Source organism: Equus quagga, chromosome 11, assembly GCF_021613505.1.
Source record: "Equus quagga isolate Etosha38 chromosome 11, UCLA_HA_Equagga_1.0, whole genome shotgun sequence".
Taxonomy (NCBI): domain Eukaryota; kingdom Metazoa; phylum Chordata; class Mammalia; order Perissodactyla; family Equidae; genus Equus; species Equus quagga.
In genome coordinates, this window is record NC_060277.1 from 42132280 (window position 1) to 42159157 (window position 26878).

The 26878-nt window shown below is 37.9% G+C and overlaps 1 protein-coding gene across 1 annotated transcript; it reads right to left on the reverse strand.

Annotated features, from left to right (window-relative positions):
• Nucleotides 1–1994: 1994 nt before the first annotated feature.
• Nucleotides 1995–23927, reverse strand: PM20D2 (peptidase M20 domain containing 2). Its single transcript, XM_046676242.1, has 7 exons — nucleotides 23339–23927; nucleotides 21073–21221; nucleotides 18818–18960; nucleotides 17409–17563; nucleotides 8083–8218; nucleotides 6879–6986; nucleotides 1995–6650 (listed from the first exon to the last, which is right to left on the reverse strand). Exons 1-7 carry the CDS (start codon nucleotides 23792–23794, stop codon nucleotides 6496–6498), a joined length of 1302 nt encoding a protein of 433 aa, XP_046532198.1. The 5' UTR covers nucleotides 23795–23927; the 3' UTR covers nucleotides 1995–6495.
• Nucleotides 23928–26878: the final 2951 nt, after the last annotated feature.

Here is a 26878-nt window from a genome sequence, read left to right on the forward strand (position 1 = left end):
CTGGGAATAGGGACTAAAATCTGATGAGAGAGAGAGACCCCTAGAGATAAAAATCCCGGAGAACCATGGTTGCAATCTCTCTCTGCCTAAGGTTTTCTATTAAAAGTTCTTCTTTAATATATATTTTTACAAGAGACCCTCTCTTAAAAAAAACACAACCCACCCAAGTGGGTTTTGTGACTTGGGATGTATGGGCAGAGGCTAAATGCCTTCCAAAAACTATGGGAGGTCTGCCAAACAGCTGCTATGGGTAACCACTCCATCTTTGAAGAAACATTACGGTGGAATTATAATTTAGTACCCTCATCACTTTCAGAGATTAATGGGGCTTGGACAGTAATTTAAAGCTTCAGGTTTCAAACGCATCTAAGTCTACTTCTTCAAAGGTGGGATCCTCCCATCTATCAAGCATTAAACAAACTTGAACTCTACTCACAGTCAAGGGGTACTTAAGGTCATATCACTCTTTAGGGTTCTTGTACCACACACCTGATCTTCCTTCCAAGAATGTGTCAAGCCAGATGACCAGGCATGAAGCAATTGCTAATCCTGAATCCACATCATTTACAGGCAGCAGCAATGCTTGGATTTAGAAGGTTTGGTGTTCTTTGAATAAAATAAGCTCAAGCAGAAAAACATGAAGTTTTTCCATCCTCTCCACTCTCTTGAGCTAAATAAAATACCGTGTCAGGTATCAGTGACACAACAAATAGCTAAGAGTTCAAACTCTCTCAAATGTAATTCACTGGTCACCCAGTGGAGCAATGTCTACTTAGTTTTCGACCTAAACAAGATTCCTGTCTATTTAAGACTCTGATCTGACACTTTTCAATTTAAATGTCTAAGGTTTATTTTTTAAGGCGATTGGATGCTTTGATTCACTGAACTAACCAAAGCTAATCTTACACTTTAATCACTGGAAAAAAAGAACAGATTTGGACTCTTTTGGAAAGCCAGTTTAAACAAACAAACGTGGACACGACAATTTTTCTCATATGAGACACTTATTCTATTTAGCCATTGATAAGAATCTAAAAACCTCTTCTACTGCATTTGAGTTATTACATGGAATTACTTTGTACTCAAGTTGAAAAAAAATTCTTTTAAAGAAAATTCAATACTATAATTATGTATCTATCTAACTCTTATCACGTACAATTTGCATTGGCATTTTTCAGCTTCTGAGACTACTTTTAAACAAAAGTAGTTAACTGTCCTTTTTAAGTTCTCATTATATGAATAATATATTTAATGCTTAAGAGCAAATCAACATCTGTAATACTGATGAATTAATAAAAGTATAATATATCACCGTGTATTTGGGTAATTGTGCTTTATCGTCATATATTTTCGTATCTCCATATATCTGTTGAAAAAACCACAGGACAACTGCTAATAAATAAACATTTATTAACAATTTTAGTTTTTTCATACATACTTTAATATGTATTACTAAAATATTACAAAAAACGACTAAAGTCTGATGGTAGTAGAGACTGCGTACTTGAAAATATTAATTTCATAGTATCAAAATGCACCATCCTCAACTATGCAATTAGATTGCAAAATGCTTGAAGTATGTACAAAAATAAAATAAAGCAGTTTATCATACCTTACAGCCATATAGGTGTTGCTAGCTAGCACAAAGATAACCAATTTATTTTACAATGAAAATTTACTTTGATAGTCTGAAGGCGAGTACCACATAGAACGTTTTCCAGAAGACTAATGAGATGGTTCGGGTAAAAAGTAAGAAATGTATAAAAAACAACTATCAGAAAGATTTTTAGAAAAGATTGTATTATAAATTAGACAATAATTCTTTAAAAAAAGACTTTTCATATCAGTTTCTTTTTTTAATCATACCTTTTTTCTTTTAAGATCGGCGCTGAGCTAACATCTGTTGCCAATCTTTTTTTTTTACCCCTTCTCCCCAAAGCCCCCCAGTACATAGCTGTATATTCTAGTTGTGGGTCCTTCTAGTTCCTCTGTGTGGGACGCTGCCTCATGTGGCTTAATGAGCGGTTCTAGGTCTGCGCCCAGGATCCGAAACCAGCGAAACCCTGGGCCGCCGAAGCACAGTGTGCAAACTTAACCACTTGGCCACAGGACCAGCCCCTCAATTTCTTCTATTCAAACAGAATGATGTGACTCAGGTATTTTAAAATATTTTAGAAATACTTCCTCGAAACTTCCCAAGGCAGTAGCTTTCGGATGTTCCCCCAATACCAGCATTGCTCAGATTAAGTAAATCTTACGAGAACTTACCACCAACTACAAGCCTTTTTGGGCCTGGACCATGCCTTCCTTACTCTTCATCTTACCCCAGTGCTTAGAAGTAGGCACTCCTCAACAAATGTTCACTGACCTCAACTGCTGAAATCATAACAGTTAAAATATCAACGCAACGTATCAATAAATAAACAGTCCACAGGATTGTGGGAAATCAAAAGACTTCCAGTTTATACAAGTATTCATAAACACATGAAAATGTTCTAGTTTATTTTAAACGCCCCAGCCCTTGTGAGTACTATAGAAAGAAACAATTATAAGGGAAAAACTTCCTGAGTAGTTCATAAAATATGGATGGTTTTTAAAAGTGAAAAGCAGTCCAAAAGTTTTTAAAAGGCAAGCTAAGTATTAGCTGTACTCAATCTTATTATATGGTATATAGCAACTTAGTAACTAACAGAACCACATGATGGTTTTATACAGGCCCCATTCAGGCCTGCTTTTAAAATTAAGTCCCTAAAAAGGAAACATTTTTAATCTGTAATTAAATTTAAACCATTAATTCGGATTATACCTTTTAAAGTCTATTAATTTAACAGAGATAGCCAAAAGTTGATATTGAGGAAAAGGCTCTCAGTTCAGTGTGTGAACAATGAAAGATTGTAAAAGAGGCATGTAATAAAAGCATTCTCCATAAAAACAAAGACACCTCAGGCAGGTCCACTTATATTTCTAGTTTAGGTTAGAAACTAATTCAGTATTTTTTAAAGTCATACAATTTTAATTTTTACACTTATCTTGGCCTTTTTTTTCCAAAGGAGTCATTTACCTGAAGGAAATTAAACATATTGAAAAGACGCTGGCTTCAAAGAATATACAGTCTAGTGGAGGAATAACACACAATCACTGAATCTTAGTGATGATAAAGTGTCATCGTTTAAACTAATTCTGGGAGAAAAACTTAGTCGTCCCCTTCCAAAATAAGATACAAAATTATAAATTTTAAAAAGTCCTATGCATTTGTCAACCTCCTAAAAATAAATATTCATCTTTTAAAGTATAAAGAACTAAATATAACCTTTCTTTATCTAAAAGTGACACCGTTCACCTATTATCTGGAGCTTCCCTGTTTATCTTTCAAAATCTTTGGAGATTTAATCCAAAATGTGAGGACCAACCAACAACAGTAATTTAAGCTAAGTATAAATGTTTATGAAAATTTAGCACAATTATTTAGGAGACATGCTGTTGAAGTATGAGGGTAAAGAAAGAACTCAGTTCCAAAATGAAAAACTATAATTACAAAGAAAGCAATCTCCTAAATTCAATGAATTACAATGAAGATTAGCTATAGATGGTTCCTCTGGGTGTGAGAACTGACTCCTGCATTTATTTATGTATTTATTTACACTTTTTAGTGTAACATGGCTCAATTAACTCACTGGAATATAAAAAGTAAAAGATTTTAAAAATCTCAACTTTTAAAAAATCTAAATTATATTAAATAACTGTTGAAGTAAAATAATGTAAAATGTCAAGGTAGGATCTGAAAAAAAAACATACTTCTAGATAGACTGCAGAGCATCATTTCTCAATCTCTTTTCTGACACGATAAATCCATGACATATTCCAACGGGTAAACCAACATTTTGACCAAATTTTTCAAAAACTGAAAGGGCAGTATCACAGAAACTCAGAAGTGACGCGAGTCTTAGTGGCACATCAATATTAGTTCCTCCTACTGAGCTGGGGCAGACAGTGCTGGGTGCAGATTATATCCATTCTCTGCACGCCAGCTGGAATCCACACCCTGCTCTCTCACGCAAGCACACGTATCAGAATGCAAGTGAATCAGTAACAACAGGATGCTAACCTGACATGGTCTCTAGTTCGTTTTTTATAAAAGTAAATTAATCACAAGCAAAATACAAATACTCTGTATGAGTAACAACTAACTTGGGACACGTTACCGAAGACAGAGAATATTAGTGTGTGAGGATGCCAGTTAACAATCGCTGTTCTAGAATTTTATCAAAGCTTTAGAAAATAAAGTTACTTTGAGTGCAGAATTTACATGAGGAATTTAAAGCTCATAGTTCAGTCATTTATTAAACTGAAAATTAGGAAACTAATTCCATTTGTACGAACCAGAGGTCTCAGACATATGCAGTTCTCAGCCTGAAGTCTTTGCTGATTCCTCTCCTGTTTGTAAAATATTACCAACCACAACTATCTGAGATCATCAATAATCAGACACAGGGTGTCACAGAGGATCAAGTTCTAAAAGCTGAGGAGAGTTAGAAGACTGGCTGGCACCCGGGTCAGACTAAGGCATCAGGGTAGCTGTATTCCAGAGGGAAGTAAATGCTAACGGAAAACAAACCTGTACAGCGCTAAAACTCCCAATAAGGACAAAGCACATCTGATCACAACGGTCCACACCAGGACAGTGCCAGCTAAATCCCTTTCTCAATGTTCTCAATGCAGAGGCTTGAAGTTTTATCCTAGGAGAAGATGTGATTATACGAAGAACATCAGAGAAACAGGCTTATTTTGCTGTTATACAGAACAGGGGCTGGTGAACTTTTTTTCTCTTTTCCTCCCCAAAAGCCCAGTGCATGGTTGTATAGTCTAGTTCTAAGTCCTAGTTCTTCTATGTGAGCTGCCACCACAGCATGGCTACTGACAGACGGGTGGTGTGGTTCCATGACCGGGAAACGAACCCGGGCCACTGAAGCTGTGAGAGTGCTGAACTTTAACCACTAGGCCATCAGGCCTGGCTCCAAACTTTTCTTTATACAAGGCCAGCCAGTAAATATTTTAGGTTTTGCAGATCACATGATCTGGTTTCTGATTTTTTTTTCTACAACCCTTTAAAAAGATCATTTTTAGCTCACTATCCATATAAAATCAGGCTGCTTGCCAAATTCGGCCGTACACAGACCCCTGATATAGAAGAGGAGCAATTCTCATTCTAACTCTCCTAAAATAACACCCATCTTGTTCTTTCAACTTTAAATAATTTCAGATAGACTGGGAATTAGAATTCAAAGGACTACAGGAATAAGCGATCTAATCTAACTTTCCAAACGGGGAGCCGACAGCTCAGAGGCCCAAGTGATTGCTTACAGCAGAGAGGCCAAACACTCACTTTTCTCTCCTTCCCCTTCCATTTTTGGAATGCTTACACTCAAATTTGAGGACTTCCTTTACAATAAAGTATACTGGAGCTTTACTATATTCACAGCATAAAGTATTTGTTTTATCAGATACTTTTTTTACATTCTTTTATCATGTTCAAGAAATTCACACTAAAATAAGAAGCAAGAAAAACTTACAATACTTTTAAGTTAACATTGGGCTAGCACAGGGCTTAAGGAAGCTTAGAACTCTGTCCCCTACACTCGGTAAACTACACTATTGTCCAGACAGGCTGGACAGGCTGGCTTCTGGGTAGAAACCTAAACAGGGCTGCTAGGTAGAGGGAACCAGTTACATGACATTAACATTCAAGAAAGCAGGCATCGTCCTCTCTTGTTCAGTCTAGAACACTGTGCTACCAAGCACACACCTTACAGGAAGAGTCGAATCCCATCCATCTATAATTTTTCCTATTACGCTAATATGGAATTACGAATAGCACTTTAATGCCACTTCTCAGAGTTAATTATATAAAAAAAGAACATTTTCATTTTCCTTCAAATGGTAAAACTAAAGTGTATTCTTTGGACCTGGGTTTCTAGTTGTTTCCCACAGCATTTCTGATTAAAAACCTACTTTTATTATCAATGAAGAGATTCTCTAAACCAAAACAGATATAGTCAGATATCCAAAATGAACTTAAATTTTAAAAGTACTTTATAGAACAATTTTACCACCCTATACCAAAAAAATCTCTCATATGTCAATTCTGAATATAAGGTTTGAAATGTCTTGGATCTGTTAAAATACACTTATACAACATATGAATTTATAAAGTATCATCACTGATAAACCACGTATCACCCAGGTTGTTTAAGAAATGTCATCACATACGAGCTCCTGAAAGATTATGATTCCATCAAATACAGACTTGTGAAAATTTTCATTTTAGACATGAGGTAACGTGTTTTCTCCACATCATGTCCTCACTTTTCAGGTCAGAAGAATTTGACTCCTTTAAGACTGAAAAACAAGCATGTCCTCCTCCTTCGTTAAAAAAGATTAAAGAAAAAAACCATCACTTCTTCTTAACGATCCATTAGTGGTTCCTACATCTTCTTTTTATTCTACTGTATTGAAGAACTCTTCTTCTTGAAGTTTCAATTTAAAGTCCTCTTTAATTCTTTCTAGCAATTCTGGTTTAAAAATAACATCCAGTGCAGTCATTGCCAGAGCTTTGGCGGTACGCAAAGTGTAGAACTGAGCTTCTTGTGATCCTAAAAGGTAGAGAAAGTAAAGATAACTCCACACCTATCATAAACTAATTGACTAGTTTTCAGCTTAGCTCTCAATATCTAAATTGCCTCTCCAACGGCCCACCACAAGAGAGTATTTTCTGAGGTGATGTTAGGTACTGAAATAATAGTAGGTTAAACAGTTAGAAAGACAGCTACTACCACAAAAGGAGAGCACACACCAAAACACTGACTTCTAATAACACTTACCTGCAGCTTCAGTATATTGTTCTGTATGATTCAAGGCATTAGATCCAATGTAAAAATACGGATGAATCCCAGGAACCACAAAAGAAACATTTCCGAAATCAGTAGATCCTTGGAGAGGTAAGACAATCCATGAATTTCTAAATGCTGGTCCAACAGACACCAGACCATCCTCATCTTATTCAATCTCTATAGCACCTGACGTGATTTACTATTCCTTCCCTTCTAGAAATTCTCTACTTCTTTGGCTTCCATGCCTCCACGCTTTCCTGATTGTCTAGCTTTCTTTCTGAACGCTCTGTATCTCCTTCTCTAGATTGCTTCCTTTGCCTGTCTCCTAAGTGCTGGTGATCGCAGAGTTTCATCCTTGGGTTTCTTCTCCCTGTGTACTTATGCAACCTTATCAACTCCCGTGTTTTCAATTACCTTCCAGATATTGACAACTCCTAAATCTCCAACCCAGACATCTATTGTGGGTTCCATAGTCAACAGACTACTGGACAGCTCCCCTCAGAAATCCTCTAAGCACCTCAAATTAACATCCTAATAATTTATAGCAATCCGCCATACCCTAAACCTGCTATTCTCTTAATCTCCTTATCTCAACAAATGACATCAACACCCCACTGTTATCAAGTCCTTTTGAGTCTACTTCATCGACATCTATTATTATATTTTATGAGATACCTTTCTAACATGCAAATATATTAGTAATAATGTTTTTAAAAAGAAAAAATCTAAAATAACACCCAATACACTTACAATTCTAATAAATTAATTCTACAATTTATACAAAATACAAATAAATTCTAATAGTTGTTTATTACTCCTCAGAAACTGAAAATGTCCCCATATAACTAAGTACTTAGTAACCTGCTTAATTGATGACTTAGAATAAATTAAAAGTCTATTTTCCCTTTAAGTAGCTTATATAAAAATTAAAACTAAGCAAATTTAAACACTAGAAATATTTAGAATATAAAGCAAAAAGTATGTTGGCTAGTTCTAAAAACAAATCTGCTCACCTGACACCCTGCATTCACTGAAGAGTGCATTAGTTTCTTCCTCTCACCATTACGTTTGTGAGAAATGTCATTAAAAACACCAGCAATATCTCCCTGCCTCCAAAGCTATTAAATAAAACCATTTAACCAGACAGAATTTCCCTTCCTCAAATAGCACAATATAGATGAAAGGACTTAATTACCTGAAGGGCCTTTCAACATTGCATCTTCTGAAATGAATTCTATTCCCAGCTTTTTTCCATTTTCAACATAAGCTTTCCATAGACTCTTATTGGGAAGAACATTGTAATAATCATGTGTTCCACCTTTAATTTCTACCTAATAAAAAATTATACAACACATTTTGAAATAGAAAAACTCAAATTCACTAACTTTCAAACCAGCAATAGTTCTCTAGCAGAAAAGGTTTAAGAGGGGGCACTTTCCCTTCTGGATACAAACTCTCTCAGACCTTCTACCTTAAAAAAAAAAATCTGTATTTTCTACAATGAGAGTTCCCAGGACCTGATCTCCTTTATGTTATATATGCACCAAACCACACGATGTCACCTAGCTGTACTAGTTAGTGAGTCTCAACCTCAGTCACCTAAATAGGGTGTAGACGGAGCTCAGGAATCTCAGTGTTAACCACTAGCCCCAAGTAATTCTGATGCAGACGGTCCAAAAACCACCCAATGAGGAACACTGCTCTAGGCTGTAGACCCTGAGAGAAAGAAATTAAGCCTTGCTAATGTTCAATATACAAACTGGCACTGACACCACTGCCTTGTCTGAGAGGTACAAAGACATCCTGAGAGAAAGAAGATTCACAATGAGGAAGGGTTGACTATGCTTCTTATTTATTAATTTCAGTGTATGAAGATATGGAAGAAATTGATATGCGCCCAGGTAAAAGGATGTACAAATTTAGTTTTGCTTAAATTAAAATGAGCAATACTCCCACAAACCAAAGATAATACTTATCTATAACATTAGTGAAAGCCAATTATAAAATGGTAGAAATGACTTTTCTTATATTCTTAGTAACATCTAAGTCAGAAACAAGGACAAGCGAATCAGATCTTATAACTCAGCCAAAACATAAAAAATTATCAACAGCATCACGGCAGTGAGTTGTTCCCTTTGTCACTCCCCTCTAAGCCACAACCTGTAGACATTCACCGACCAACAAAGGATTCCCTGCGCAGCACAGCAGATGACCTGAGAGATCCACACATCTGCAGGTGGGTGGACTGGACTTGCAGAGGCAGTGGAGCTACAGGAGCAGTCCCTTCTCCCTCCCCAGGCAGCAGCGATCCAAAACACAGATCCTCACACTGGCGCGCACCAGCAACCAGAGGCTGCAGGGGGAGACATGGCACTCGCAGTTTAGCCCCTGCCCTCTGCTCCCTGTCAGTGGTGAGTGGTCCACAGGTCCTGAGGCTTCAGGACACAAGGCAGAGCTGCTGACTCAGTGCCTCCCTAGCCCCCCGGTAGTGGTGCTGGTCTTTCTAGAAGCATGGATAGCATCTAAAACATGGATTTCCCCAGCAGGGGTGGTGTGCCCTCACCTGAGGTTTCCAAGGACACCAGCGTGTGGCAGCCATGAGACGCTGGAAGATCAGCAACGACATTCCCAGCTTAGCCCCTGCCCCTCCCCCAGCAGTAGCAGGTGGCACCTGCAACTTGAGGCTTCAGGAACCACAACAGAACTCATGACCCAACCCCCAGAGACGTACCTCCAATACTGGCTCCACCAGCAGTGGGAGCTACATACAAGACACTGGGCCCCTAGCAGCAACAGTGACACCCATGAACCTAGGACCTCTGGCAGTGGTGCTGCTAGCACCCCCAATAACCCAGGAGCAGCAGCACAAGTGGTGCATGGGGAAGCAGAAATCAAGCTGTGGAGAGCCCATAGAGAGCCAGTGGAGGAACACAAGACACAAGACAAGGCAACCCTGGAAGTGCTCGCAGTTTGGTGACACTGATGGCAACATCTGAGACTGCAGCAACATCACAAACAGCAAGCCACCAGCAACCTCAGAGGCATAAGCAGCACAAGGAGGGCACTGACGATGCCTCCAGCAGAGGCAGTGGAAGTAGAAAGTGCAGGCTCTCAAATACAACCAGAAGCTGCTCAGATCAAAGTAACCAAAGCCTTATCCAAATAAGAAAGGTGGTTACCACCACAAATACGCCAGCAGAGGATCAACTCATCAAGCACCGTGAAGAAGTGCAGTAACACTGCAGAACAGAAAAAAAAACAACTTTCTAGAAGCCAAACTTGAAATCACAGAAGATTACAATCTGACTGACAGAGCATTTAAAATAGTTGTCATGAAAAAACACAGCGAATTACAAGAAAACTCAGAAAGACAGCTCAATGAGCTCAGGAATAAAATTAATGAACAGAAAGAGTACTTTACCAAAGAGATTTAAACTCTAAAAAAAAACCAAACAGAAATTCTGGAGATGAAGAACACAACTAATGAGGTGAAATACTTTCAAGTACTATGTCTGTCCAGGCAAGGGAAACAAAAGAAAGAATAAACAAATGGGACTACATCAAACTAAAAGATTCTGCATGGCAAAGGAAACCATCAACAAAACAAAAAGACAACCTAACAATTGGGAGAAGATATTTGCAAACCTTCTATCTGATAAGGGGTTAATATCCAAAATATATAAGGAACTCACACATCTCAACAACAAAAAAACTAAAATGCAATTAAAATTGGGCAAAAGATCTGAACAGACATTTTTCCAAAGAAGATATACAGATGGCCACCAGGCACATGAAAAGATGGTCAACATCACTAATTATAAGCAAAATGCAAATCAAAACTACAATGAGATATCACCACACCTGTCAGAATGGCTATAATTAATAAGACAAGACATAACAACTACTGGAGAGGATGTGGAGAAAAGGGAAGTCTCATATACTGGTGGTACGACTGCAAACTGTGCAGCCACTACGAAAAACAGTATGGAAATTCCTCAAAAAATTAAGACTAGAACTGCCATACGATCCAGTTATTCCACTGCTGGGTATTTATCCAAAGAACACGAAAACATGAATGCATAAAGATACATGCACCCATGTGTTCACTGCAGCATTATTCACAATAGCCAAGACTTGGAAGCAACCTAGGTGCCCATCAAGGGACAAATGGATAAAGAAGATGTGGTATATATACACAATGGGATACTACTCAGCCATAAGAAAAAGATGAAATCTTGCCATTTGCAGCAACATGGATGGACCTTGAGGGCATTAAGCTAAGCGAAATAAGTCAGAAGGAGAAAGTCAAATACCAAATGATCTTGCTCATAATAGAAGACAACAACAACAATAATCATATAGAGACAGAGACTGGATTGGTGGTTACCAGAGGGGAAGAGGGGAGTGAGGAGGGTGGAAGGGGTGATTTGCAGATGTGTATGGTGAGGGAATGGTAATTAGTCTTTGGGTTCACGTGACCACGATGTAATCTACACAGAAACTGAAATATAATGATGTACACATGAAATTTATATAATGTCATAAACCAATGTTATCTCAAAAAGAAAAAGGAACCAAAAAACAAAAAGTAAAAAAGTAAAGTAAAAGAACTGAAAATAGAGCAGACCATATGGAACAGAGAATTAGTGAGCTTGAAGATAGAAACCTAGAAATGATTCAGGTGGAAGAGGAGAGAGAACTAAGATTTTTTAAAAATTAAGAAATTCTATGAAAAATATCCAACTCAATTAGGATAATAGGTGTCCCAGAAGAAGAAGAGAGGGAGAAAGGAGCAGAGAGCTTATGCAAAGAAATAATAGCAGAGAACTTCCTTCTAGGGAAGGAACTGGATATACACGTGCATGAAGCTAACAGAATTCCTAATTATCTCAAAGCAAAAGACTTTCTCCAAGGCATATTACATTAAAACTGTCACAAGTCAACGACAAAGAAACAATATTAACGGCAGCCAGAGAGAAGAAAACAACTAACAACGGAACCCTCATCAGGCTTTCGGCAATTTCTCAGCAAGAACTCTACAGGCTAGGAGAGACTGGAATGATATATTCAAAATACTGAAAAACAAAAACTATCAGCCAAGAGTAATCTATCCAGTAAAGTTCTCCTTCAGATATGAAGGAGAAATAAAAGTTTTCCCAGAAAAACAAAAGCTGAGGGAGTTCATCACCACAGACCTGCCTTACAAGAAATGTTGAAAGGAACTCTCCTACCTGAAACAAAAAAGGCAAACGTTTACACAGCTTTGAGCAAGGTGACAAACTGACTAAATCAGAAAACTGCAGCTCTCTATCTGAACAGGTTAGCAAACAATAATAACACAAAGGCTAAAGGAAAAGAAAGCATCAAAAATAACTATAACCACTTCAGGGGCTGGCCTGGGCGTAGTGGTTAAGTTCGCGCGCTTTACTTTGGCAGTGTGGGGTTCGCAGGTTCACATCCCGGGTGCGGACCTAGCACCACTCATCACGCCATGCTGTGAAGGCATCCCACATAAAATGGAGGAAGACTGGCACAGATGTTCACTCTGCACTAATCTTCCTCACAAACAAAAACAAAAAAAACTATAACCACTTCAATTTGGTAACAAACTCACAATAAAAAAAAAATGGACAATTTGTGATAACAAAAACAGAAGTGAAAGAAGAAAAAGACAAAACCTGTATAGGGTAAAGGAGATAAGATGCTATCAACAGAAAAAGGAATATCGTATCTATGAGATCTTTTATACAAACCTCATGATAACCACAAAACAAAAAATCAGAGCAGAGTTACAAATCATAAATAAAGAGGAAACTGAGAAAAATATTACAGAAAACCACCAAACGGAAATGAGAGACAGAAATACAAGGAAAAGGAAACAATGGAAATATGCAGTATCCAGAAAAAAAAGATAAAATAGTAGTATTGAACCCTCAAATATCAATAATCACTCAATGTAAACGGATTGAATTCTCCAATCAAAAAACACAGAGTGGCTGGATGGATTAAAAAACAAGACCCAACAATATGCTGCCTCCAGGAGACTCATCTTAGCTCTAAAAACAAACAAAGGCTCAGAGTGAAGGGATGGAAGATAATACTCCAAGCAAATGGCAAGGAAAAGAAAGCAGGTCTTGCCACACGTATATTAGACAAAACACACTTCAAGTTGAAAAGATAATAGGAGACAAAGATGGACATTATATAATGATAAAAAGAACATTCCACCAAGAAGACATAACACTTAACAATATATATGCACCTAACATAGGAGCCCAAAGTATATAAAGTAACTATTAACAGACCTAAAAGGAGAAAATGACAGCAACACAATAATAGTAGGGAACTTTAACACCCCACTTACATCAATGGATAGATCATCCAGAAAGAAAGTAAACAAGGTAACGATGGCCTTAAATGAAACACCAGACCAGCTGGACCTTAAATAGATGTATATAGAACATTCCATCCAAAAGCAGCAGAATAGATATTCTTCCCAAGTGCACATGGAACATTCTCAAAGACAGACCATATGCTGGGAAACAAAACAAGCCTCAATAAATTTAAGAAGGTTGAAATCATATCAAGCATCTCTTCTGACCACAATGATATGAAACTAGAAATCAACTACAAGAAGAAAGCTGAAAAGTCACAAATATGTGGAGACTAAAAAACATGCTACTGAACAACTATTGGATCAAAAGAGAAATCAAAAAATACCTGGAGACAAATGAAAACAATATTCCAAAACTTATGCAGCAGAAGTGGTATTAAGAGGGAAGTTTATAGTAATACAGACCTACCTAAGAAACAAGAAAAATCCCAAATAATCTAAGACTATACTAAAAGAACTAGAAAAGAAGAACAAAGCTCAAAGTCCGAAGAAGGAAGAAAATAATAAAAATCAGAGAAGTAAATGAAATAGAAACTAAAAAAACAACAGAAAGGATCAATGAAACTAAGAGCTGGTTCTTTGAAAAGATAAACAGAATTGACAAACCATTAAGCCAGACTCACTAAGAAAAAGAGAGAAGGCTCAAATAAATAAAATCAGAAATGAGAGAGGAGAAATTACAATGGACACCACAGAAATAAGAAGGATTATAAGACAATACTATGAAAAGCTATATGAAACCTATATGCCAAGAAATTGGGTTATCTAGAAGAAACGGATAAATTCTCAGAATCATACAATTTCACAAAACTGAATCAAGAAGAAACAGAATCTAAACAGACCAGTCACAAGTAAAGAGACTAAACCAGTAATCAAAAATCTCCCAAAAAGTAAAAGTCCAGGACCAGATGGCTTCTCCGGTGAGTTCTACCAAACATTCAAAGAAGACCTAACACCTATCTTTCTCAAACTCTTCTAGGAAGGAATGCTCCCTAATTCATTTTACAAGGTTACAACATTACCCTTATACTGAAAGCAGAAAAGGACAAAACAAAAAAGGAAAATTACAGGTCACTATCACTGATGAACATAGATGCAAAAATCCTCAATAAAACATTAGCAAATTGAATGCAATACATTAAAAGGATCACACAGCAGAGTGAAGTGAGATTTATTCTAGGGATGCAGGAATGGTTCAACATCTCCAAATCAATCGATGCAATATACCACATTAACACAATGAGGAATAAAGATTACATGATCATCTCAATAGATGCAGAGAAAGCATTTGACAAGATCCAATATCCATTTACAATAAAAACTCAATAAAATGGGTATGGAAGGAAAGTACCTCAACATAACAAAGCCCATTTATGACAAACCCACAGCCAACATCATACTCAATGGTGAAAAACCGAAACTATCCCCCTAAGAACAGGAACAAGACAAGGACGCCCACTGTCACCACTCTTATTCAACATAGTATTGCAAGTCCTAGCCAAAGCGGTTAGGCAACAAAAAGACATTAAAGGAATCCAAATTGGAAAGGAAGAAGTAAAACTGTCACTATTTGCAGATGACATGATTTTATATATACAAAGCCTTAAATAATCTACCAAAAAACTATCAGAAATAATGAATACAGTAAAGTGGCAGAGTACACAATCAACATACAAAAATCAGTCGCATTTCTATACACTAACAACAAACTAGCAGAAAGAGAAGGCAAGAACACAATCCCATTTACAATTGCAACAAAAAGAATAAAATATCTAGGAATAAATTTAACCAAGGAGATAAAAGACCTATACACTGAAAATAAGACAGTATTGAAAGAAATCAAAGACATAAAGAATGGAAAGATATTCTGTGCTCATGAATTGGAACAATAAACATAGTTAAAATGTCCATATTACCTAATGCAATCTATAGATTTAATGAAATCCCAATCAGAAGCCCAATGACATTTTTCAAAGAAATAGAACAAAGAATCCTAAAACTTATATGGAATGACAAAAGAACCCAAACAGCCAAAGGAATCCTGAGAAAAAAAGAACAAAGCTGGAGGCATCACATGAATTCAAAATATACTACAAAGCTATAGTAACCAAAACAGCATGGTACTGGCACAAAAACAGACACACAGATCAGTGGAACAGAATTAAGAGCCCAGGAATAAAACCACATATCTATGGACAGTTAATCTGCGACAAAGGAGCCAAGATCATACACTGGAGAAAGGAAACCCTCTTGAATAAATGGTGTTGGGAAAACTAGGCAGCCATATACGAAAAAATGAAAGTAAATCATTATTTTATACCATACACAAAAATTAACTCAAAATGGATTAAAGACTTGAATGTAAGACCCGCAACCTTAAAACTCCTAGAAGAAAACATAGGGAGTACATTCTTTGACATCAGTCTTAGTAATATCTTTTTAAATACCACATCTCCTCAGGCAAGGGAAACAAAAGAAAAAATAAACAAATAAGACTATATCAAACTAAAAATCTTCTGCAAGGCAAAGGAAACCATCAACAAAATAAAAAGACAACCCACCAATGGGGAGAAAATTTTTGCAAATCATATATCGAATAAGGGGTTAAACTCCAAAATATATAAAGAACTCATACAACTCAATAACAAATAATGAACAACCTGATCAAAAAAATGGGCAGAGGATATGAACAGACATTTTTCCAAAGACGACATACAGATGGCAAACAGGCACATGAAAAGATGTTCAACATCATTAATTATTAGGGAAATGCAAATCAAAACTACAAGGAAATATCACCTCACACCTGTCAGAATGGCTATTATTAAAAGGACAAGAAATAAGAAGTGTTGGAGAGGATGTGGAGAAAAGGGAACCCTCATGCACTGCTGGTGGAAATGTAAACTGGGCAGTCACTATGGAAAACAGTAAGGAGAGTTCTCAAAAAATTAAAAATACATGATCCAGTTATTTCATTTCTAGGTATTTATCCAAAGATCATGAAAACTCTAATTGAAAATATATATACAGCCCTGTGTTCACTGCAGTCTTACTCACAACAGCCAAGATACGGAAACAATCCAAGCGCTCATCAACAGAAAAATGGATAAAGACGTGGTATACATATCAAATGAAATACTACTCTACCACAAAAAAGACAAAATCGTGCCATTTGCAATAATATGGATAGACCTTGAGAGTATTATGCTAAAGCAAAACAAGTCAGACAAACACAAATAAGAGAAAGACACATACCGTATGATTTCACTCATAGGTGGAAGATAAACACACAGATCATCAAGGAGAACAGACTGGTGGTTACCAGAAGGGAAGCGAGTAGGGGGAGGTAAGGGGTAAAGGGGCACATGTGTAAGGTGATGGACGGAAACTAGACTTTTGGTGGTGAACACAATGCAGTCTATACAGAAGTCGAAACATAATGATGTACAATGAAATTTACATAATGTTGTAAACCAATGTGACCTCAATAAAATAATAAAAGGTAAAAATATATATATATTATTAAAAGACTATTTAAAATATAGATTTAAATTCAATAACTATGAACTTTATCTTAGGGAATATTATACCCTGGGACATTAGTTAATGATAATAGTTTATGTATTTATCTTCCAAATATTTAAAGTATTTATGTTTATAATCACAAATAAATAAGAGACGAATGCTTAATTTCTTACTCCTTGGACACTGAACACATACGGTCTGAGAATCACTGCTACCATCTGAATAAATCACGCATCTCCAGGCTAATGAGGGCAGAAGGAAAGTAAGGAGTATGTACGAGGGCTAGGCCCTATAACTCTCAGAAATCCTGTTTCATTTAATTCTCACAAGAAACCTAAAATAGATTATATTATCGTCTCCATCTGTCAAGAGAAAATGGAGGCCCAGAGATATTAAATAACGTTTCCAAAAGTTACAGAATCAGTGAGGCAGAGAGGCCCGGATCCAGAGCTTGTCTCTCCAACTGGACTACAGGGTCCCCCCAGGGCAAGATCACCAAATGAAAAAGAGGCAAGTTAGGTTCTCATCTACTTAATACTCACCACCCCAGCCCACATGTATACCTCTGATTAAAACTTAGATTAACTCTCAAAAGTTCTTACCGTGCACCCGGTGGCCAACGCCGCAGCTCTGAAGCACTCTTCTGCCTTTTTGGTCAAAACTCGAAGTTCTTTCATTGAGGGTGCACGGAAGTAATAGATTAATTCCGAATAAGAGGGAATGATATTAGGTTTTACACCACCATTTTTTATTATACCTATAAAAAGAACCAAATTACTGGAATTGAGTTTGGAGCCTGGAGACCATTTCTTTAACCTTAAATACACCCATAGTTTTTCAGCCAATATGTCCATAAAGAAAAATAATTTAAACTACTTAGCTTCACAGATACACCAAAGATTCTGAAGTGTCGTACAACAAAAGTTGCTATACACAGGGTGGTATTTTCTGGCCAATAGCAAAAATAAATAATTGCCTATATGTATACTTTATTCTAAGGAATCTACATAATGTTAAGAAATTATGATTCCTCACTATAAAGAAACTGTCAGAACCTTTTATACCTATCTTAAGCCTTCTAGAAAAGACTTTTATTTCAGTAGCCTTTATTACGGTTATACATTTTGATAAATTTTTGACACAGGAAAAGAAAAAAAAAAACCCAATGGTACTAGGTTCTATAATTACCCTCATACCTCAAGAATCCCATGAATATTTTAAATGACATTTGGCTCTGGGAAAATAATATTCATGCCAAGAAGAAACCAATGCAGGTCAAAGATCACTCAGTACTATCGACTGTCAAAACAAATGCATTTATTTGGAACTACACTGAGAAGGAAGATTTATCCACGCAAAGGAATAACTAAAATAGATAAGCAAAATCTAATTTTTTAGTATGACCTGCCTTAAAAAAATAATATTTTTACATATTCCTGTTTATTCTTTTTAAAGAAACTAAGCTGGGAAATTGGTAAAAGTGCAATTACAAATTAATTTCAGGCTATAGCAAAACCAGGTAAAGAACAGATATTAAAGTATAGTAATTTCCCAAATCATAAGAAACTAAACTAAAAAAATTAATTTGTACCTTCAAGACAGTACTTTATTATTGTATTTATATTAAGGTGATACACATAGTTTAAAAAGATGGTTTTTTTAAAATTGAGGAAATGGTAAAATTTTGTTATCATTAAGAGACAATGAGCATAACTGGAAAATCAAGTTCCCACTTTCAAATACCCACAGAAAGAATGTAGGTCCTTACATAAAACCATTCTTTCTAATACTCAGAATGACCATCCCATTTATGTATAAATAATCTTAACTGTCTTCTTACCCACATAGACAAACATCCTAGTACTCTATCACATGAATTTCCGAAAATGTTTAAAATTCTCAGAATACTCATTATGAAGTACATAAAATGTTTCCAAATTATTTTTAAATCAAATATTGCACTGAAACATATTCAGCATCATCTATTATACAAGGTATTTGACATTCCTACCGTGAGCTCTCCAGGTTGGTTTCAGTTGCTGTCTTAACACAGACAGATTGTTGTAGGCGAGAACAGCAGCATCCAATGCGTTCACTCCTTCCCAGGGATAAGCAGCAGCATGAGACGCTTTTCCATAGTATTTCACAGTCACACTAAAAAATAAAACATCATTTGGAATTACTTTCTTCAACACCACTAAAGTAAGAAAAATCCAAGTAATCAGAATGACAACTATTATTCAAAATTCATTCACGCTGCTGGAATTTTTATTTGCAAATCATTTGCAGTAACAATATAGCAATTTATGTACCTTATAGTTTATTACTATGCAATATAGTGACTGACACAAAGAAGGTATTCCAAAAAAAGAGAGAAAAAGAGAACTTTGCTCAATCGATCTCCTGTACAAATTAAATTTGTTCACAATTCAATTCAAGCCAACATGTAATACTGTATTAGGTGCTAAAATTACAAAAAAGATGGCTGCTGTCTCCTTCTGTACCACATTGTGGTAGTTCTGTACCAAAAGTCTGCAAAAACTCAGATGATTCTGTCTTAAGGGAGGAGGAAGGTCAAGGAAAGACAGAAAGGAGGTGACATCTAACTATGTATTTTCTTTTTTAAGGAAGGTTAGCCCTGACCTAACATCCACTGCCAAGACACCTCTATTTTTTTTTTTCCTGAGGAAGACTGGCCCTAAGTTAACATCCATGCCCATCTTCCTCTATTTTATATGTGGGACACCTGCCACAGCATGGCTTGATAAGTAGCACATACGTCCATGTCCAGGATCCAAATCAGTGAACCCCATGCCAAGGAAGTGGAGTACGTGAACTTAAGTGCTGTGCCACCAGGCCAGCCTGGGGAAGTGACATTTAAAACGGGTTAAAACAACCTCTGAAAATTATACTCACAATATTATAAGATACTCTAGCATTAAGTCAGTTGCTCCTCACCAATATTTTATTTATGTTCCAAAATACCTGTGTCACTAATACCTTAATCTAACTACTCAGACATAATGAAAAACAGTAAGGTTTCGAGAAAGAATTGCACATTAAATACTTATTTCTAAAGATGACTTGCTTAGATAACATTTTTGAAGCCTAACTGATTAATAGTACCCACATTTAAATTATTAAAAAGCCAATCTAGACTTATTTTTTTAAATGAGCTGGACTCAGGAGTCCTTGGAATGCTCACATTTCTTGACGGATTCCAAACATTCTGTTAGCAAAATAAAGACAAGTAAAAGCATCCAAATACATTTTTAAGATTTTAGGATACTTGTTATTTCCTTGATATATACAGTATCACTATCACTTTGAAAGTGGAATTTTAACAAAACTGGTGATAAATATTATAAAATGGGAAAGCATGTTCTTTATGAAAACAGCTCTAGCACCATTTCTTCCAGGGTTCAATCTACGTACCATTAAAGCACAACAAACCTGAAAAGAAGTGTTAATGGTTGTTTTGTATCAGTATTACTATTTTACACTTAAAAAGCATTATTTTAAACGAACTGATAGGGAATGATTTTCACAACATATTGTTTAATTTTAAAAAGCAAGAGCCAGGCCAACAATATATTTAGTAGACTACTTCCGGGAGGAATCCTCCTTGAAAATTTAATTGATACATGTACCTACTTACGTCTATAAATATATCCAAGAAGTCCTGGAAGGATCTATACCTCTAGAGAAGAGACTGGATGTGGAAAAGGGGGTCAATAGGGACAGAGTGCTTTACCTTTTTTTATTGTTAAAGAGTTTTAGGATTTTAGCAATTTTTTTAAAATTTACTTTTTGTTCTTGTTCTCTTTTACATCTTCAAGGATGGCCAGTGAAAAATCTAAGAAACTAGACATAAGAAATGGCCTGAGGTCAGCTGGGCTAACTGCAGGGTCAAGGCCAAGGAGCCGAACCGTAAGTCCTAGAAGGCTACTGGGCTGGGAAGCCTGCCTGCAGCAGGCATTTCTAATCTCTAAGGTTTTCACCCCTGAGGCCAAAGTGCAAACACTCAATAGATTTTAAAGATTTTTAAAGATTTTAATATAGTCCAGTTATGAAGACCATCTAAAATCTCAATTAGAAGAGGCTTACCAAATATGTCATTCAACGGAAATCAAGTAAGACATTACAACATTATCTTTCAATTTACCTTAAAAGTATAAATATGGGCTTTTAGTCTCCAGTGAAGACCTAAAAGTGTTCTAACAGTCTGTTTTCCACTAAGAAGTTTATTTCAAGTTGATTGCTTACTCATGCTCAGCCGCATCAGGTAGGTAAGCAGCATTCTCTTGGGATGGATGGGCCATAAAAACAACATCAAGATTTTTAAAAGCCCCTGCTTCAATTAAATCAATTTTGCCACCACCATCTTCTTCTGCAGGGGTTCCCAGGACAACTACCTAGAAGGAAATACCTGTGTCAGGGCAAAACAACAACAAATCCTAGTAGGAAAACATCAGACAGGTTCCTTTGCACATGTATTCACAACATTCATTAAAGTCCTTAAACTACGGAGAGAGGTTTTGTTCTCTGACATTTTAATGCTGTAGTCGGCATGAGTCTACGGTGCTAAATTAATCACAAATTTTAATTTACATGATTATACCAATTTGGTGTAAGGCATGTACTAAAGCTACTACAGGAAACGTTTCCTAATGCTTTAACTCAATTTTATATAATTCATGGCAAAGATGAAAAAAGATTAATACTATATACAAGCTCCTCACTGTTCTTTAGGACTTATTTCTTAAAGCTTCTTCTTGACTAATTTTATAGTATGTGTATATAATTACTCATAAGCACTTGACTGGTAAGGAACTTTCCAGTTACTCATTAGTTATCCTCACAACAACCCTGTGAGGTAGGTGGGCGATCTGCATCACCATTTTAGGGGGGAGGTCTTGAGGCAGAGAGTGAAGGCCCTGCCCCAGGTCACAGAGCAAGTCTTCAGGCAGAGCTGGAATGAGACGTCCTGACCTTCAGGCCCGAACTCTGATTCCTTACTGAGCTACCGCATTAAAAAGTCTTAACTCACTAATCCTTTATGAAGAGCATTAAATAAATCTTAATACCACAGACAGAAATGGCCAACTATTACACAAACTTACTAATTCGATTCCACCAGTTCAACCAGGCAGATTTATTGGTCACCAAACACCTAATTAAACAAAAGAGAACTTTACAGAATAAACATTTCACTTTGATATTTAAGCATAACTTCTTCAAACAATGTTTAAAAGCAAAGAAAAATTATCTATAAACAACTAATATACTTTCAAGATCAGGTATAAGAACACAATGAAACAAGTTGGAAAAAGTCCCGGCTTCCAAAGGGAATCAACATAAACTCCATATTCAGATAGGATGGATAATCTGGCTAAAACTGAGCATTACCATTAGAAATTAGAAGTGTGTACATTTTCGCAAGGCTAGCTTTCTTTAGAAGTTATCAAGCACCCACACTCATAAATTAAGCTGCTTTTTAATCTTAACCCTTGACTCGCTAAATTTGGTGACTTCTCAAGTTAAATCTTGCTGACTTCTGCGAAACTTTCATAAACCCGCTTAAAGCTCGATGTCTCAGGGCTTCATGCAATGGCAAAGGACCCCCGCCCACCCGAAACAAACAAAAACCTAACCAGATGCAAAATCAGGCCCCCAGAGGCAGAGAAGAGAAGTCAGCTAAAGAGAAAAAGTCACAAAAGATGGAACTGTTAGGATAAATGAGAAAGGTTACTGACATTGGAAAGAGTGGGCTAAAAAAAATATTAAAATAAAACATTAGTCTTCCCCTTAACCTGAATGGTGATGACTGAATCTTAGCTCACAGAATGAAGAATATACCATCTGGAAAAACAGAGTAACACAAAATTAAACTTGCCCTATGACAAATAGAAACATTTCTCCGTTTACAGAACCGAGATATTAAAATCGTGAAATAGACATTTAGAATTAAGGATCAACTCGTCCATGTAGTAAATGCTCATTCCCTTCTCCTTATTTGTATACTTCTAGAGGTTTGGTAGTTCTTACGACTGAAGAATGCCTATGCAAATACCAGTGATTCGAATCACAAAAGCTCCTATGACTGCCACAAAAGAAACGATTCTTTGGCGCCTCAAAAGAAAGGCTGTAGATTTCCCAACAATAAGCACCTCCTCCAGAGACCGCACCACCTTATCAGCAAATTGCAGTTGCCCCTGTTACCAAAAATAAGCCGTAATGAAAACCAGGCTTGGTACTAAATTCTCTCCTAAGGGAGAGTCCGCTCAATTGTTTACAACCTACAGACGAGGGAACAAAAAACGAAATCTGCAAAACGCCGCTAGGTGGGCAACTCGAGAACTACTGATTTTTATCCAGGGGTTCTGCCTTCTGGGCCGGACGAACCGCGCGGTCCCTGACACCTGCCCGGAGGCAGGAGGGGACAGAAGCGCGCGGGATGCACCGGGTCCTGCTTCCCTGGTCGGTGCCGGCTGGACAGGGGACCGAGTCCCGCGCCCGGGCCCCACCTCACCTTCACCGGCGGAGGCGGCCCGCGGAGGCCCTCCAGAGCCCCCTTCACGCCCAGCGCGGCCGCCGCCCCGACCTCGGCGATCAGATTGTGGCCGCAGGCGTGCCCGATGCCGGGCAGCGCGTCGTACTCGCAGAGGAAGCCCAGGTGCAGCGGGCGCGACGCCGCCCCGGCCCCCGGCGGCTCCCACTCGGCGCGGAAGGCCGTGGCCAGCTGGTAGTGCGCCTGCACCGCCCACGAGGCGGCCGGGGGCTCGCGCTCGAAGAAGCACGTCAGCGCGCGGTGGGCACGGTGCTCCTCGTAGGCCAGCTCGGGCTCGCTCCAGATGGCGCGGCTCAGGGCCCCCAGGCGCTCGGCCGCCTCGTCGATGCGCTCCGCGGCGCGCAGCTTCAGCAGCTCCAGCTCGGACACAACGGCGCAGACGCCGCCCTCCACGGGCCGCTCCTCTCCGGGTTTCATAGCGCTCAGAACCCGCGACAGGACAGCGCTCCGCTCACTCGCCGGCTTTGTCGGCCCCTCCTAGCGGCCCACCGCGCCTGCGCAAGCGCCCGGAGTCGCCGAGAACCCCAGCGGTGCGGGCAGGCCGGCTCCGCAGCTCCCGCGAGACCCGCCCCGAGCCCGGGGCCCCGCCTCCAGCCCCTCCGGCAGCGGGCACGCGCTCCGGGCGGGGGCGGGGAGCGCGCGGGGGAGCGCCGGGTCCAGAGGTTTGTGGTCTGTCTGCCTTCTCCTTAGCTGTCCTGACGGCTGAGTTATGCTCTAAAGTCATTATCACTCTTCCGTGTTGCTTATTTCCCACAGCAGCAGAATGAGCACGGTTTTATTGGTTAATAGGCATCAGAGACAGATGAAATGGAACATAGTCCTCTGAAAAACGCTGCTTTCCTTTCTAGTAATACTAGTAAGTTATACAAGGTTTTTAATTCATAAAACTGGATGTCAGTATAAACGTTGTACGAAGAACACTGGTCTATAAACTATATATGTCAATCTTCGGTGCTGCCCTCACTTTCCTCTCCTTGAGGTTGCTGTATTACCTAAAAGGGGCAACCACTATATACAGTGTTCTCATTAGAATCAAAATTTACCAATGTCCGTAACAGCCCCTGGAAGAAAGCAAGTAATGTACTCGATACGTATTAGCTCTTCTGTTATAGCCTATTTGAATAGAGTAGAACTAAGAATTAAAAAAGGATTTCTTAAAAAGCCCAAACCAAAGAGTTAAAAGATTTATGGTCATAAATATTCAAACTTTTGTCAATTTGGATGTTTGTTTTGAATGGTAACATTTTGAAAGAGACTATACGACTAATTTCGTTTTTAATTTTAATTGACGCTAAACTCAAGCAACGTGATACGCAGCTCATGTTCATATTATGACTGGGTGTTAGATTACCCAATGAGGACACTCAAGATGTCACACTCTTGTTTTTCTCCAGAGTGAAGCACAAAGTCTGAAAAACTGTTGTTGATGATTTGCCTATTAATAGCACTGAAGAGGTGTATATTCTGAAATGTTCTACATATTAAAAACTTCCATCGGCTTTTCATACTGTATCATCTTTTTTCCTTAATCTGTCAAAACTAGGTTAAATGGGTCAATCTATTCATATAATAAGCCAAATGTATTTTTTGAAAATGTCTGAAGGAAGCTAATATACATGAACACTATATCTACTACTGTTTTTAACTACTGTATGTGCTAGCAAACCAGAATAAATGTCATATGTAAATCTGAACATACTGTCACTCTCCGTTAACACCCTAACTGAAACTCAGACCTAAAGACAGCAAATGTGGTATTAAATTCCTGGACCCCCTTCTATACTTAAAACTTACTCTGGTATTTGTTGTTACGTGCTGTCATGTTGGCTCCGACTCCTTTTGACCCTATGAATGAGAGATGTCCCCAATGTCCTCTTCTCAACAGCCCTACTCAGCTCCTGTAGACTCAGGCCCATGGCTTCCTTTATGGAGTCTTCCCATCTCATGTTTGGTCTTTCTCTTTTCCTGCTGCCTTCTACTTTTCCCAGAATTACTCTGGTTTATGTCTGATAAAAATCCCACTTGTATCTATGAGATTCCATATTATTGTGCTCAGTTAGTTTGGTGAAAAATAAAGGCCCTGTATGAGCAAAACCAAGAGGTGATGTTTGTCGAGTACTTACTCTGTGGCAGGCACTTGACATGTGCCAAGTGCTTTACGTGTATTATGTAATCCTCATACCAACCTATGAGGTTGTTAATGTGGTAATTTATCTTCACTTTAAAGGTACAGAGTCCAAGATGACATTGCTGGGAAGTAGTGGAACCAGTATTGAACAGAAGCCTGTCTGGCTCCAGTGGCCTGCTTTTAGCGACCATGCTCTATTGCTTATGTAAGCAGACATCCAAATTCATAAATGCATCTACAGCTTGTCTGTTCCCATCAGAACCCACAACGATCACTCATTTTGAAAAAATTTACTGCAGCAACTTTGCATGCTGACATCAGTAAGAACCCATGTTTGCTTCTTATCAGGCAGTGATAAACAACAACAGAAAAGAGGTACATATAAATTCTATATAGAAGCTGTTTGTATTGCTTGTTATGAATTAACAAAGCTGTCACTCGAGGCGGAGAAAAGATTCATTTCAAGCTCTGTTTCATGTATGTAAACACATGCATGCGTGTATGTGTTGGGTTTCCATTGTTGGCACCCTGTATTTCTTGCTCATAGTGCTTGGCACCCTTGAATTAATTTACTTAATAAATGGTGATAATTTGTTGAATGTATATGTTCCCCTCCAGTCTTTAAAATCTTTTATTTTCCCACTGTGTTCCCCAGCACCTATCATGGTGTGATTTTGATACAGTCCTTCCTCTGTGTCAATAAATATTTGTTGGCTGATTATTCTTCTTGAATCTAATAAGCTAATTGAGTAACAGTAGCAATTAACTACTCAACCATGCTAACTACCTATAGATGCCATGCATTCAATGTTATGCTTCTCCCTAGACTCCTCAGTCCTTTACCTGTGGGAGTTGAGGGGCAAGAAGAATGCCTTCTGGAAGCTGATGAAGTTGGACATATGGCCTCCTGGAAACTGGTAAGTTCAGTAATTCCTACTGTTACTTTCATTTCTACCCATAATATTCATACAGCTGTCTAACTCTATCTATGTGCTGCTGCTAAGGAGCCTGCAATTATTTTTACTGGAACATAAACAAATTTAGAATACCTCCCTTCCTTTAGCTGGTGGTGGATCTGAAGAAATTAACACAATACTCAGAATTTAGCATTAAAGTGTTAATTTCTTACCTTTTTGAGGGAGTAGAAGTAGTTTTCATTAGAAGACTAGTTTTAAAGTATGAAGACACCTCTTCTCTTGCTGCTTAAAAACCAGCTGCCATCACACCTGACACAATAATTTCAGAAAAGGAAATTCATGACCAATGAGTGCTTTGATAGGAAGAGTAGATCAAAGATATCCTTTACCCTGGAAAAGCAACATTATTCATGACTGAAATACTAGCCAAATTGTCCAAGACTATACTGGATATTA